Raw genomic sequence first — 13,889 nt, 5'->3', positions numbered from 1 at the left:
CCTGGGCATACTGAACGAGGTGATCCACGGTCACTATGATAAGATATTCTTCCGTTTTGTTCTATATTATGCCAATAAGGTGATAATTATGTCTTGGAAGGATCGGGAACCCCTCCTCCGAAGGGATGGCTCCTGCTTATCAACAGTATGCCCAAGGAGGAACCTATACTATCCTTTGCATTTGTCTTATTCACTTGAGAAAGGGGTCTAGTACCCCGAAACGCGTTGTGTTTTAAAGACCTTTAATAATAAAAACTTTAATACACCTATCTCTGAGTGCGTCATTCTTTTGGACCACAACGATAGACTGCTTATCAACAGTGTTATACCTCACTGACGCTCGTTATATATCAATAGGAAGTGCCCCCAAAAATTTGCTCTTATTTGGTCAAGATGGTATATGAATCCCCACACAGCCATATAATAACCATTATTGCTATATTGCCCTACTAGCACAGGGTGGGAAAAAGGAGGGTTTGTTCTATGGTACTGTAGTCCAAAACCTTATGATATGTCATTTTTGTACGATATTCCCGTTTTCTTTCAGTAAAAATTGCAAAAATTAAAAAAAAAAAAAAGATGTCCACAGATGAGCCATACACGAGCTATCTACCTCTGAGACTACTGAAGAAGGTAGTTTCCAGCCGGCAGATTTTCTTTAAGCAACAAGTAAGATAAACCAAACAAGCCGAAAAAAAGACACAAATTTCCAAATGTATGCTAAATTTAGACTGAGACATGTTATATGGGTCAGTACAATCAATCAATTTATTGTTAAACATCGGCACAGCTAGACATTTCTTACACTATGTACATGGAAATGGCTTCTCCCCAGTGTGAATTCTCTGATGTTTAACAACAGCTGATTTCTGATTAAAATGTTTCCCACAATCAGGACATGGAAACGGCTTCTCCCCTGTGTGAGTTCTGTGATGTAAAACAAGATTTGTTTTCTGAGTAAAACATTTCCCACATTCAGTACATGCATATGGCTTCTCTCCTGTGTGAGTTCTCTGGTGTTTAACAAGAGATGATTTGTGAGTAAAATGTTTTCCACATTCAGTACATGAAAATAGATTCTCCCCTGTGTGAATTCTCTGATGCATGACAAGAGCTATTTTGTGAGTAAAATTTATTCCACATTCAGTACATGAAAATGCCTTCTCCCTAGTGTGAGTTCTCTCATGTACAACAACTTGGGATTTCACTCGAAAAGATTTCCCACATTCAGAACACGAAAATGGTTTCTCTCCTGTGTGAATTGTCTGATGCTGAACGAGATTTGTTTTCTTATTGAAACATTTTGCACATTCAGAGCATGAAAATGGTTTCTCCCCTGTGTGAGTTCTCTGATGTTCAACAAATGCTGATTTATCACGAAAACATTTTCCACATTCAAGACACGAAAATGGCCTCTCCCCTGTGTGAATTATCAGATGTCGCACAAGATGGGATTTCTGGGAAAAACACTTCTCACATTCTGGGCATGAAAACTTCCTTTTATCTCTGTGTTTTTCCTCCTCCGTGGAAAAATGAAACAGATTTTTTTCCACTTCACCCGAAGAAGATGAGGGGGAACGTCCATGGAAAGCTCTTATTCTTTCATGTCCTGAAAAATATTGTCAAGAAATCAATTCTGTGCGTTTTTTTCCCGTGTAGATGTGGACAGCGCTCGGATGTGAAAATTGTTTGTGGAAAAGGAATCTAAGACCAACAATACTGTATTACAAAGGAGAAGACTAAACCTAGAAGGGAATGAACCGTTCAATCTAGTAAATAATCGGAGTCGATTTAGAGTAGAGGAAGTAAATCCAAATAATAATAATACAATAGCAAATCCAAATCATGACAAGAGTCAGCCATGGTCCCCCAGTAGGTTTCGAATATTGGAACATGGACTCAATAGGGGTCATTTACTAAGGGCCCGATTTGCGTTTTCCCGACGTGTTACCCGAATATTTCCTTTTTGCAACGATTTCCCCTGAATTGCCCCGTGATTTTGGCGCACGCGATCGGAGTGTGGCGCATCGGCGCTGGCATGCATGCAACGGAAATCGGGGGGCGTGGCCGCACGAAAACTCGACGGATTCGGAAAAACCGCCGCATTTAGAAGAAAAAAGAAAAGTGTCGCGGAGCTTGCACTTATCTTCACTAGGAATAGGCCGGTGAACTTGAGTGCGTTCCGATGCTCTTCAGCGCAGCAGTGCCACCTGGTGGACGTCAGAGGAACTGCCGGACCCGAATCCACCGCAGAGAATGCGCCGCTGGATCGCGAATGGACCGGGTAAGTAAATCTGCCACGATATTCACGAAAAACCGGAGAGACCCAAATATCTCTAATAATTGGGATAAGGTGAAAGATCGGCTCTAAGATACGGTTTAGGTTTTATCCCTCGCTGTAGCGGAGCCGAGAAATCCTGGAATAACCTGTCAGTAACTGAATTCTTCCAGTAATTGTAATAATAACATCCAGGAGGAGAGAAGTCTCTGGGTTTCTACCAGTTCTCCCATTTATAAATCTCCATCTCCTCCCCTGGATGTGACCTCTCCCTGCAATGTATAAGGGAAGAATAACCCACAAGATACATGAAAGGCTCTTACCCTCCTCTGTCACTGATGAGAGGATTTCCTCTCCGCTCCTCCTTCCACCACAACTTTCCTGGAAAGATCCAACATGAAGGACCTGAGAAAACAAGGAAATGTATCCAGAGATTCTCTTATATCCAAGTAAAGGACAGAAACCTCTAGAGCAGTGGTTCTTAACCCACCAATTTCATATGCACATTCACCGAACCCTTCTTTAGTGATAAGTCAAGTATGTGTGTGTCTTGACCTTAGTGGTGGAGGCTCCCCTGAACCCCTGAGACAGACTCAACGAACCCTTAGGATAGAACCCCGGTTATGAACCACTGCTCTAGAACCAGGAAAATAATCTCCTGCAGGAGGAGACAGGATCAACATTCAACAAAATATTTGACACAACATCAAAAGTATGGATACCAGTTCACAAGTTATTCATTTCTCCTGCTCGGAACCCAAATACACTCCAATAGCTTCATGGAACTACAAGAAGAAATCGGTAAACAGACTCATGAGGGAGGAAATCTACAGGTGCTCAGCGATGTGTCAACAGGAAGGTAAGAAGAAAAAGATGCGGCACTCACGGATCAGGTCCAATGTTATTCTTTTATTCGTTCATGGAGTCATAGTCATAGACCTAACTGGAAAGTGCCAAATCTTCAACTACAACTTACTACAGTGACCAGCAATGTTATATAATTGTTCTTCTACATCCATCTACCTGATGATCCATTGGGACATTCTCCTTCGGTGGATTTCTCTGACTGGATCCATCTATAGGAAATATACACAGTGACTGATACATTGTCTATATGTGATGATGAGATGATGGAGGAGGTGACCTCACACCTGCTCTGTCCTCTATAATCAGGAAGGTCTCCTCTTACCTGGTGATGTGAGGGGCTGGTGGTCCTCCATCATGATGTCCTTGTACTGGTCCTTGTGTCCTTCTATATACTCCCACTCCTCCATGGAGAAATAGACAGCGACGTCCTGACACCTTATAGGAACCTGACACCCACAATGACACAGTCATCACCCAGACCCCTCCCTTGTGTTATTGTACAATGTCCCAGCATTCCCGGCAGCGCTCACCTCTCCGCTCAGCAGCTCAGTGATCCTGGAGGTAAGTTCTAGGATCTTCTGCTCATGTATCAGTGAATGAGGTGGAGGCTCGGTGATGGGGCTCTGGGTCCATCCTCCTGACACACGGGGGGTCACACACTCACCAGACGACTTCTTCACTACTGTGTAATCCTGTGTATGGGGAGACACTGATCACTACATAGATCCTAAGAATCCTTCACCTCTCCAGTCATTTCCCACTGTTATTCCTAACCTCTCCGGTTATCAAGGAGATCATCTCCAGGGTGAGCTCCAGGATCCTGGCCGCCATCTGCTCTCTGTCCTTCTTCATCCCTGGTGGATCATTGATGGAAAGGATCGTCGTCTTTCAAACACAACTTCAGCTGTAGGAATCCTTTATGTAGAGAATCTGATGGAAAAGGAGGAGGATGTGTAAAATAAATTTGAAAATATTTAAAATAAAATCTTTCATTATTTCAAATATTCCTCTGATACTTGAATCAATGGCATCTACATTTTTAATACACAGATGTTCTTGATTCCCTGCGCCTCTCTATAATTATTTTATAATTGATTTAAATTATTCCATGGTGCTGTATATTAGATAAGGGGTTCACATACATTACATCAAGACAGAACAAATGCAAATACAAAAACTACAGAGATCAGGAAACAAGTGGAAGGAGGATCCTACTAGTGGGGGCTCAAACTCTATATGGGAGGGCGGTTGGAGGGCAGTTGAAAACATGAGATGAGGGCTCAAACTCTACGTGGGAGGGTATGTGGAGTCGGTAAGCCAAACCTCCAACTCCTCCTTTTCCCTAACTATAACTCTTTCTTCCACATACATAGGACACTCCCATCTGTCAGGGACAAATCTGTAGAAAGTGTTCCGGACTGGCATATTAGAGGAAGAGGTTCTCCTGTCTTCGTCTGGAACGCTCTTGGGGTGTCAGTCGAGCTTTATCCATCTGCATGGGCTCCTCGGTAGCAGACTCAGAGGACGGCAGAGGAGGTTTTTTGAAGACTGGAGCCAAGTGGGGTAGCCGTCCGACCTTGCACTTGTTCAACTCGTTGCTCCTCCATGTCAATCCGAGTGGCCAGGGAGATCAGACCGCTCAGGGCAGACAGGGCATCTTTGATCTGACTAGACAGTCCTTTTTTAAAGGTGGTGACCAAGTCCACTTCATTCCATGAGAACTCAGATGCTAGAGTGCGGAATTGGACCACTTAGTCACCAACAGACAAGTCCCCAGGCTGGTTCCTCAAAGACGAACCGGAATTCTGTAAGGAATGTGGTGATGTTAGCTGTGACAGAGTCGTTCCTGTCCTAGAGGGGGGTTTCCCATGCCAGGGCTTTCCTGGAGAGCAGACTGACCACGAATGCCACCTTAGACCTCTCTATGGGGAACTGCGTACAACTTGGGGTCTCCGTCTCCTGGGAGCAGTGTCTAAGTGGCACACGTTTTTACCACCAGGTCGCTCCACAGGCACGACTTTGCTCATGGTGGCGGCCAAGGCGAGGTACAGAATCGTGAGACGGAGGCAAAGTCGTGATCAAGCAGGAGGTCAGGACAGACGGCACAGGAGTGGAGTCAGGGAGGAAGCAGAGGGTCAGGACAGGCGGTAGAGATTCGGAGTCAGGAGCAGGAATCGAGGTCACAACGGGAAATCCCAATAATTGCAGGAACAACACAGGGGAAGCTTTCTCCGAGGTATGGGGAACAAAGATCCGGCAGGGGACACAGGAAGGGGACGGATATTTAACAAAGAAGGCGACCGACCAGTGCCAATCATTGGTGCGCTGGCCCTTTAAATCTTAGAGATACGACACACGCGCGCTTGAGGAGGTGGGGGCGTGTAGCATGGAGACTGCCGCTGGACCAAGGACAGGTGAGAGAAGCTGCTGCTGGTGTGATGGGGCACAGGGAGGCACATGGGTGTGCCTGCGACCCGGGACATGGGTCGCAGGAGCACCCGTGGCAATTATCTTCACATGGCCACAATTTTTTTTAAAAAACTTTCAAATGATGAAATGTATATGGCCTATGATTTACATGTGAATGTCCAGATGAGATCACCCCTTTAAGCATTATATTTCCATAAATAATAATACTTTTTAAATGTAATGAATAACATTTGTTTATGTCTCTGAATTTTGATCTTAGAAACAGTATCGCTTCCATCAGATCCTCCTTCAAGATAACCTCAAGTCTGCCCTAATTATTTCAAGGCTAGAGAACAGTCTCTGTACACTGTCTCTCTGTACACCGTCTCTCTGTACACTGTATCTCTGTACACCATCTCTCTGTACACTGTATCTCTGTACACTGACTTGGGTAGATGGCAATCCAGTTACCACACGGGCAACATCTCTAACGATTTCCGGATATAGATGAATTGCTTTATGAACAGTCGGTTTTTATGAACGATTGAACTTTCAATATCAGCTCATCAGTTTCACATCATAATGCAACACGGTCAGGCAGTGCTAAATAACATGAAGCCTTGGCTTCTATGCCTATAGTAATTATTCATGTGTGTGTTTCTGTATATATTGAGTTGTTAGAAAACTGTTTCGACTCCACAGCCCTGATAACAATCTATATGGATGGGAAGATAGAAACATCAGGTGAGGTCACAATCTATATTGGAGGGTAGATGGAGACACAAGGCGAAGAAGCACAGCAGTGCAGTTATTGCGCATTGCATGAAATCCTAAACATATGGGTTTTTAAGGTTAAGTTTGAAAGTTGGGGGGCAGTCAAATACATTTCGGGATCGAGTTCCAGAGTATGGGGGAAGGACAGGAGAAGAGTTCCAGAGTATGGGGGAAGCACAGGAGAAGAGTTCCAGAGTATGGGGGAAGCACAGGAGAAGAGTTCCAGAGTATGGGGGAAGCACAGGAGAAGAATTCCAGAGTATGGGGGAAGCACAGGAGAAGAGCTCCAGAGTATGGGGGAAGCACAGGAGATGAGTTCCAGAGTATGGGGGAAGCACAGGAGAAGAGTTCCAGAGTATGGGGGAAGCACAGGAGAAGAGTTCCAGAGTATGGGGGAAGCACAGGAGAAGAGTTCCAGAGTATGGGGGAAGCACAGGAGAAGAGTTCCAGAGTATGGGGGAAGCACACAAGAAGAGTTCCAGAGTATGGGGGAAGCACAGGAGAAGAGCTCCAGAGTATGGGGGAAGCACAGGAGAAGAGTTCCAGAGTATGGGGGAAGCACAGGAGAAGAGCTCCAGAGTATGGGGGAAGCACAGGAGATGAGTTCCAGAGTATGGGGGAAGCACAGGAGAAGAGTTCCAGAGTATGGGGGAAGCACAGGAGAAGAGCTCCAGAGTATGGGGGAAGCACAGGAGATGAGTTCCAGAGTATGGGGGAAGCACAGGAGAAGAGTTCCAGAGTATGGGGGAAGCACAGGAGAAGAGTTCCAGAATATAGGGGAAGCACAGGAGAAGAGTTCCAGAGTATGGGGGAAGCACAGGAGAAGAGTTCCAGAGTATGGGGGAAGCACAGGAGAAGAGTTCCAGAGTATGGGGGAAGCACAGGAGAAGAGTTCCAGAGTATGGGGGAAGCACAGGAGAAGAGTTCCAGAGTATGGGGGAAGCACAGGAGAAGAGTTCCAGAGTATGGGGGAAGCACAGGAGAAGAGTTCCAGAGTATGGGGGAAGTACAGGAGAAGAGTTCCAGAGTATGGGGGAAGCACAGGAGAAGAGTTCCAGAGAAGTCCTGCAGATGGTTGTGAGAAGAGCGGATGGTAATATGGTGAAAGTAGAAGGTCTTTTGAGGAACATGTTGTGGATGGCTTTGTAATTCGTGGTTAATATTTTAAAGCTATACAATGGCTAACCAGTGGAGATACTGCCAGAGAAGAGAGGCAATAGAAGAAGCAAAATGACAGATGAATTAGCCACGCAGCAAAGTTAAGGGTGGATTGGATGGGCCTAAGAGAGTTAGCTGAGACTGCACACCGGTTGTCTACGTGGAAGATGATAAGGACATGGACTACTAATTTTCTAGACTCTGGGGGGGATAATCAGAGGAGGAGGTGCTGGGGGGGATATTATGAGGAGGAGGTGCTGGGGGAATAATATGAGGAGGAGGTGCTGGGTGGATAATATGAGGAGGAGGTGCTGGGGTTTAATTGGAGGAGGAGGTGCTGGGGGACAATAAGAGGGGGTGCAGGGGGATAATATGATGAGGAGGTGCTGGAGGATAATATGAGGAGAAGGTGCAGGGGGATAATATGAGGAGGAGGTGCTGGGGGATAATATGAGGAGGAGGTGCCGGGGGATAATATGTGGGGGAGGTGCTGGGGGGATAATATGAGGAAAAGGTACTGGGGGGATAATATGAGGGGGAAGTGCTGGGGAGATAATATGAGGAGGTGGTGCTGGGGGGATAATATGAGGGGGAGGTGCTGGAGGATAAAATGAGGAGGAGATGCTGGAGGGATAATATGAGGAGGTGGTGCTGGAGGGATAATATGAGGAGGAGGTGCTGGAGGGATAATATGAGGAGGATGTGCTGGAGGGATAATATGAGGAGGAGGTGCTGGGGGGATAATATGAGGAGGAGGTGCTGGGGATAATATGAGGAGGAGGTGCTGGGGGGATAATATGAGGGGGAGGTGCTGGGGGGATAATATGAGGGGGAGGTGCTGGGGGGATAATATGAGGAGGAGGTGCTGGGGGGATAATATGAGGAGGAGGTGCTGGGGGGATAATATGAGGAGGAGGTGCTGGGGAATAATATGAGGTGGAGGTGCTGGGAGGATAATATGAGGGGGAGGTGCTGGGGGATTATATGAGGAGGAGGTACTGGGAGGATAATATGAGGGGGAGGTGCTGGGGGATAATATGAGGAGGAGGTGCTGGGGGGGATAATATGAGGAGGAGGTGCTGGGAAATAATATGAGGGGGAGGTGCTGGGAAATAATATGAGGGGGAGGTGCTTGGGGATAATATGAGGAGGAGGTGCTGGAGGATAATATGAGGGGGAGGGGGGGCAATGTGTATATAGGGGGAGGGGGAAGAGTGTGTATAGAGGGGGATGGGGGGCAGTGTGTATACAGGGGGAGGGGGAAGAGTGTGTATACAGGGGGATGGGGGGCAGTGTGTATACAGGGGGAGGGGGGCAGTGTGTATACAGGGGGAGGGGGGCAGTGTGTATACAGGGGGAGGAGCAGGGGCAGTGTGTATACAGGGGGAGGAGCGGGGGCAGTGTGTATACAGGGGGAGGAGCGGGGCAGTGTGTATACAGGAGGGGGGGACGTGTACATGAGGATGAGGGGTCGTGTGTCCATGTGGCGGAGGAGGGGGGGCAGTGTGACTACTGGAGGGCGGCCCGTAAAGGGGCCCACTAGAGCTCTGTCGCCAAGGGGCCCACTAAAACCTGGAGCCGGCCCTGCATACATGACACATAACACACATGCACATACGTGACACATAACACACGTGCACATACGTGACACATAACACACGTGCACATACGTGACACACACGTACATACATGACACACAACACACGTGTACACACGACACATAACACACGTGCACATACATGACACATAACACACATGTACATGTGGGGAATATAAGGATGTGATAAGATGATGTGTGAGGAGACAATGTCCAGCTCCTGGAATATGGAAGTAGAGAGGAACCAACTACCTGAGAGGAGACTTCCGGGGGGACAGTTATTGCAGTGCACGGCAGGCTTCCGGGGGGACACTTATTGCGTTGCACACTAGGCTTCCGCCCTCCATGCCTTATTACAGGGCAGTGATGACGCTGTAGTCAGTGTTATATGGATGAGTGGAGGGGAATACAGTCTCCTATGGAAGTTATGGGGGAACAACCAGACACAACAATATATTTCTATGTGACACTTACATGTGGTGCAGCCCCCGGATATGTCACCCAGCAGCCCCTCCCCTCTGCGCGTGACGTCACCGGAAGGGGAGGGGCCTCTCTTGACACAGAGAGGAAGAGACTACAGGGAGAGAGAGAGGAGAGAGACCATAGGTAGAGAGAGAGGAGAGAGACTACAGGGAGAGAGAGGAGAGACTACAGGGAGAGAGAGGAGAGAGACTACAGGAAGAGAGAGGAGAGAGACTACAGGGAGAGAGAGAGGAGAGACTACAGGAAGAGAGGAGAGAGACTACAGGGAGAGAGGAGAGGCTACAGGGAGAGAGGCTACAAGGAGAGAGGAGAGGCTACAGGGAGAAAGAGAGGAGAGGCTACAGGGAGAGAGAGAGCAGAGACTACAAGGAGAGAGAGGAGATACTACAGGGAGAGAGGAGAGACTATAGGGAGAGAGGAGAGACTACAGGGAGAGAGAGAGGAGAGACTATAGGGAGAGAGGAGAGACTACAGGGAGAGAGAGAGGAGAGACTACAGGGAGAGAGAGAGAGGAGAGACTACAGGGAGAGAGAGAGGAGAGACTACAGGGAGAGAGAGAGAGGAGAGACTACAGGGAGGGAGAGAGAGGAGAGACTACAGGGAGGGAGAGAGAGGAGAGACTACAGGGGGAGAGAGAGAGGAGAGACTACAGGGAGGGAGAGAGAGGAGAGACTACAGGGAGGGAGAGAGAGGAGAGACTACAGGGAGAGAGAGGAGAGACTACAGGGAGGGAGAGAGAGGAGAGACTACAGGGAGGGAGAGAGAGGAGAGACTACAGGGGGAGAGAGAGAGGAGAGACTACAGAGAGAGAGAGAGGAGAGACTACAGGGAGGGAGAGAGAGGAGAGACTACAGGGGGAGAGAGAGAGGAGAGACTACAGGGAGAGAGAGAGAGGAGAGACTACAGGGAGAGAGAGAGAGGAGAGACTACAGGGGGAGAGAGAGAAGAGAGACTACAGGGAGGGAGAGAGGAGAGACTACAGGGAGAGAGAGAGGAGAGACTACAGGGAGAGAGAGAGAGACTACAGGGAGAGAGAGAGAAGAGACTACAGGGAGAGAGAGAGGAGAGAGACTACAGGGGGAGAGAGGAGAGACTACAGGAATATTTAACCGGTACACAACCACCCTATCAGCACATGGTAATGAATGAGGAGTAAAATCCCAATATTTTTTGTACAGGAGGTTTTTTATTTTTGGAAATATATGAAAACATTATAAAACCTATACAATTTTGGAATCCCTGTAATTGCACAGACCCAAAGAATAAAGTAGGCATGTCATTTGGGGCGCACAGTGAAAGCCGTAAAATCCAAGCCCACAAGGGCAACTGCGTTTTTTCTCCATTTGGAATTTTTTTCCTGCTTCCCAGTACACGCCATGGAATATTCAATACCATTTTACTATGAAGTGCAATTTGTTAAGCAGAAAACAAGCCCTCACACAGCTCTGTACATGGGAAAATAATAAAGTTATAGAGCTTTGAAGGTGGGGAGTGAAAAATGGAAATGAAAAAACAGGAATGGGCCCTGAGTGTATGTTTATGTGCACGTTTGTCGCTAATGGAATCTGCACCGTTGCGTTTACAATCACCAAATTTTGCACAGCCGCTTCAAGTGACTCAGGGAACATCAAAAATTAGGGTTTGAGTCAAATTTTCCACCTCGTGCTTTTTATAACACACCTTTAACCCCTTAGCGCTCTGTGCCATACTAGTACAGTGCAAAGTTCAGCTATTAGTGCTCAGCGCCGCGCTACCAATTTAACAAATAAATGAATCAAAAAAAACCCCAAAGCCCTGTGAGGGTGCGTTCACACATTGCAGTTAAAACTGCATGGCAATCAGCTTTGAGGTGGTTTTAGGTGCAGTTTTGTCAATTGAACAGGTGAAAGACATGAACTGAACGAGTGAATGATATTTGTGGAGCAGGTTTCCCCTTCAAAATCAAATTCACCCGTTCAGTTCATGTCTTTCACCTGTTCAATTGACAAAACTGCACCTAAAACCACCTCAAAGCTGATTGCCACCTGTGAACGCACCCTCACATATTTACTCGCAGCTCGTTCACTGAAGTGCAGGTCTTATTATTGATCTGGCTCATTAGTCTCTTCTCACTAATAAGAGCCGGCATTTATAAATGTATAATAGGGAGCTTCAGGTCAGACAGTCACCCCTCTCTACACCACTTTTATCCCAATACGAGTTATTTAGGGATTTCTGTGCTAAGAGGATATAGCACTGTATGAGTAAGTGTGTGCGTAACCGCTTTTTGACATAATACTGTTTCATATGTCAGCTGTGGGTCCATGGAGAGGGTTCACGGGCTGGGCTCTCTCCATACAAGGTGTGTGTTTGCTGGATTTTGCAGAAAACACCCCACGGTAACACCCGCGGTCGTTGCTGGCACTGATCGCGGGTGTTAACCTTGTAAATGCCTCTGACAAAGCTGCTGGAGGTGCGTGGGTGCCGCCATCTTGGATTTGATCGCCGCCCCAAACCCGAGGCTGTCTGGTGTTAACATATTCATTACAATGTGCTATTTGCACACTGTAACGAATGATAAGGAAAATCTCCATATACTGTAGTATGGCAGTATATCGTAGGATGAATCCAACAACCTAGGGTGCCGGAAAAAAAGGGAAAAAAATTGTATTAAAAAACCCTAAAAATTCTGATGGCACCCCTTTCCCTAGAACTCATATAAATAAATAGTAAAAATCATAAAGATACTTGATCGCCGTAGTATTGTTAAGATACACCATGCTTGGGTCGAATGGGGAAACTGGGCCTCTGGGAATGAGAAGATGAGCGAGTGCCACGTTTCATTGTTGGGTTTTGTTATTTTTTTCTTTGTACTGCTTTGATTGTATTATGTATTCCCCCCCCCACACACACCTTTTCACCAGGACAGAAAAGATATTTAGCCCGGGTGAGCGTACAGTCGCGTGCAGAAGAGAGGAGGGGCGAGTGCTCCCATGTCCTTATCATGAGAATCTCTTCCTCTCATGATACATCCCATGATTCTATTTGCTTTAGCAGCAGCCGCCTGGCTCTGGTCAACACAATTAAGTTTACCATCCACCAATAACCCCAAAAGGTGCAGTTTTACCAAGTAATTGACTGTTTAGAAAATAATTGTACTTTTTGTTTTCATGGACCAAGTGGTGTATGAAACAGCCGAGTTGCCCGATAATACGTAGGAACACATCTTACAGATATGGGGCACATTTACTAACGGTCCGAACGGCGCACTTTCGTCGGGTTTCCCGAATATTTCAGTTTTGCGGCGAATTGCCCCAGGCTTTTGGTGCACGCGATTGGATTGTGACGCATCAGCGCCAGCTTGCATGCGACAGAAATCGGGGCCGTGGCCTTCGAACAACCCGATGGATGCAGGAACTCAGGCACGCGATCTTCATGAATCGCGCCGGACCCAAATCCTCGTCGGACAATGCACCGCAGCAAAGACCCTTTGCTAACACCCACGGTCGGTGCTTGCACTGATCGCGGGTGTTAACCTTTTCTTTGCCGCCGGCAAAGTCCAGGGGGGACTGAAAGCATGGCGGCACATGTTACCTGCTATCGTCACTCCCCCGAACGTCATCGGGGGGCGGCGATCGGTTGCCATGGTAGTCTCGGGTCAGTTGTATTGCAGTATATGGTAGAAACGATCTGACCATATAGGGTTAATGTACCCTAGAGGGTCTAAGAAATAGTGAAAAGAAAAAATAATAAAATATTAAAAGTTCAAATCACCCCTTTTTCCCTAGAACTGATATAAAACCTAATAAACAGTAAAAATCACAGGCACATCAGGTATCGCCACGTCCCAAAATGCCCAATCTATAAAAAAAAAAACCGTTATAACTGGTGGTGACCTCCGGAAGGGAAATGGCGCCCAAATGTCCGAAACGCGACTTTTACACCTTTTTACATGGCATAAAAAAATGTAATAAATTATCAAAATGTTGCACGGTCCTCAAAATGGTAGCAATGAAAACATCAGCTCATTTTGCAAAAAATGACACCTCACACATCTCCGTACAGCGAGGTAGGAAAAAGTTATTAGCGTCAGAAGATGGCAACATTTTTTTTTCTTTTTTGTACACATTCGTTTAATTTTTGAAAATGTATTAAAACGCAATAAAACCTGTATAAATCCGGTATCACCGCAATCGCACCGAGCCAAAGACATGTTATTTGGAGCGCAGAGTGAAAGTCGTAAAAACTGAGTCCACAAGAACTTGACGCACACACGTTTTTTTTTCAATTTTTCCACATTTGGAATTTTTTTCCGGCTTCCCAGTACATGGCATGGATAATAAA

At 46.6% G+C, this 13,889-nt stretch overlaps 2 protein-coding genes across 6 annotated transcripts in view; both read right to left on the bottom strand.

The window, feature by feature from the left end:
* LOC140119786 (uncharacterized) overlaps window positions 1-13,889 on the bottom strand; it is a 299,698-nt gene that overhangs the window by 242,978 nt on the left and 42,831 nt on the right. The gene's annotated exons all lie outside the window — the stretch shown is intronic.
* Window positions 753-3,909, bottom strand: LOC140119859 (uncharacterized). Its single transcript, XM_072139286.1, has 4 exons — window positions 3,468-3,909; window positions 3,302-3,354; window positions 2,602-2,683; window positions 753-1,609 (listed from the first exon to the last, which is right to left on the bottom strand). Exons 1-4 carry the CDS (start codon window positions 3,550-3,552, stop codon window positions 807-809), a joined length of 1,023 nt encoding a protein of 340 aa, XP_071995387.1. The 5' UTR covers window positions 3,553-3,909; the 3' UTR covers window positions 753-806.

Source organism: Engystomops pustulosus, chromosome 2, assembly GCF_040894005.1.
Source record: "Engystomops pustulosus chromosome 2, aEngPut4.maternal, whole genome shotgun sequence".
Lineage (NCBI taxonomy): Eukaryota > Metazoa > Chordata > Amphibia > Anura > Leptodactylidae > Engystomops > Engystomops pustulosus.
The sequence above is the reverse complement of the archived record's forward strand: the minus strand, read 5'-3'. Positions and strand labels throughout refer to the sequence as shown.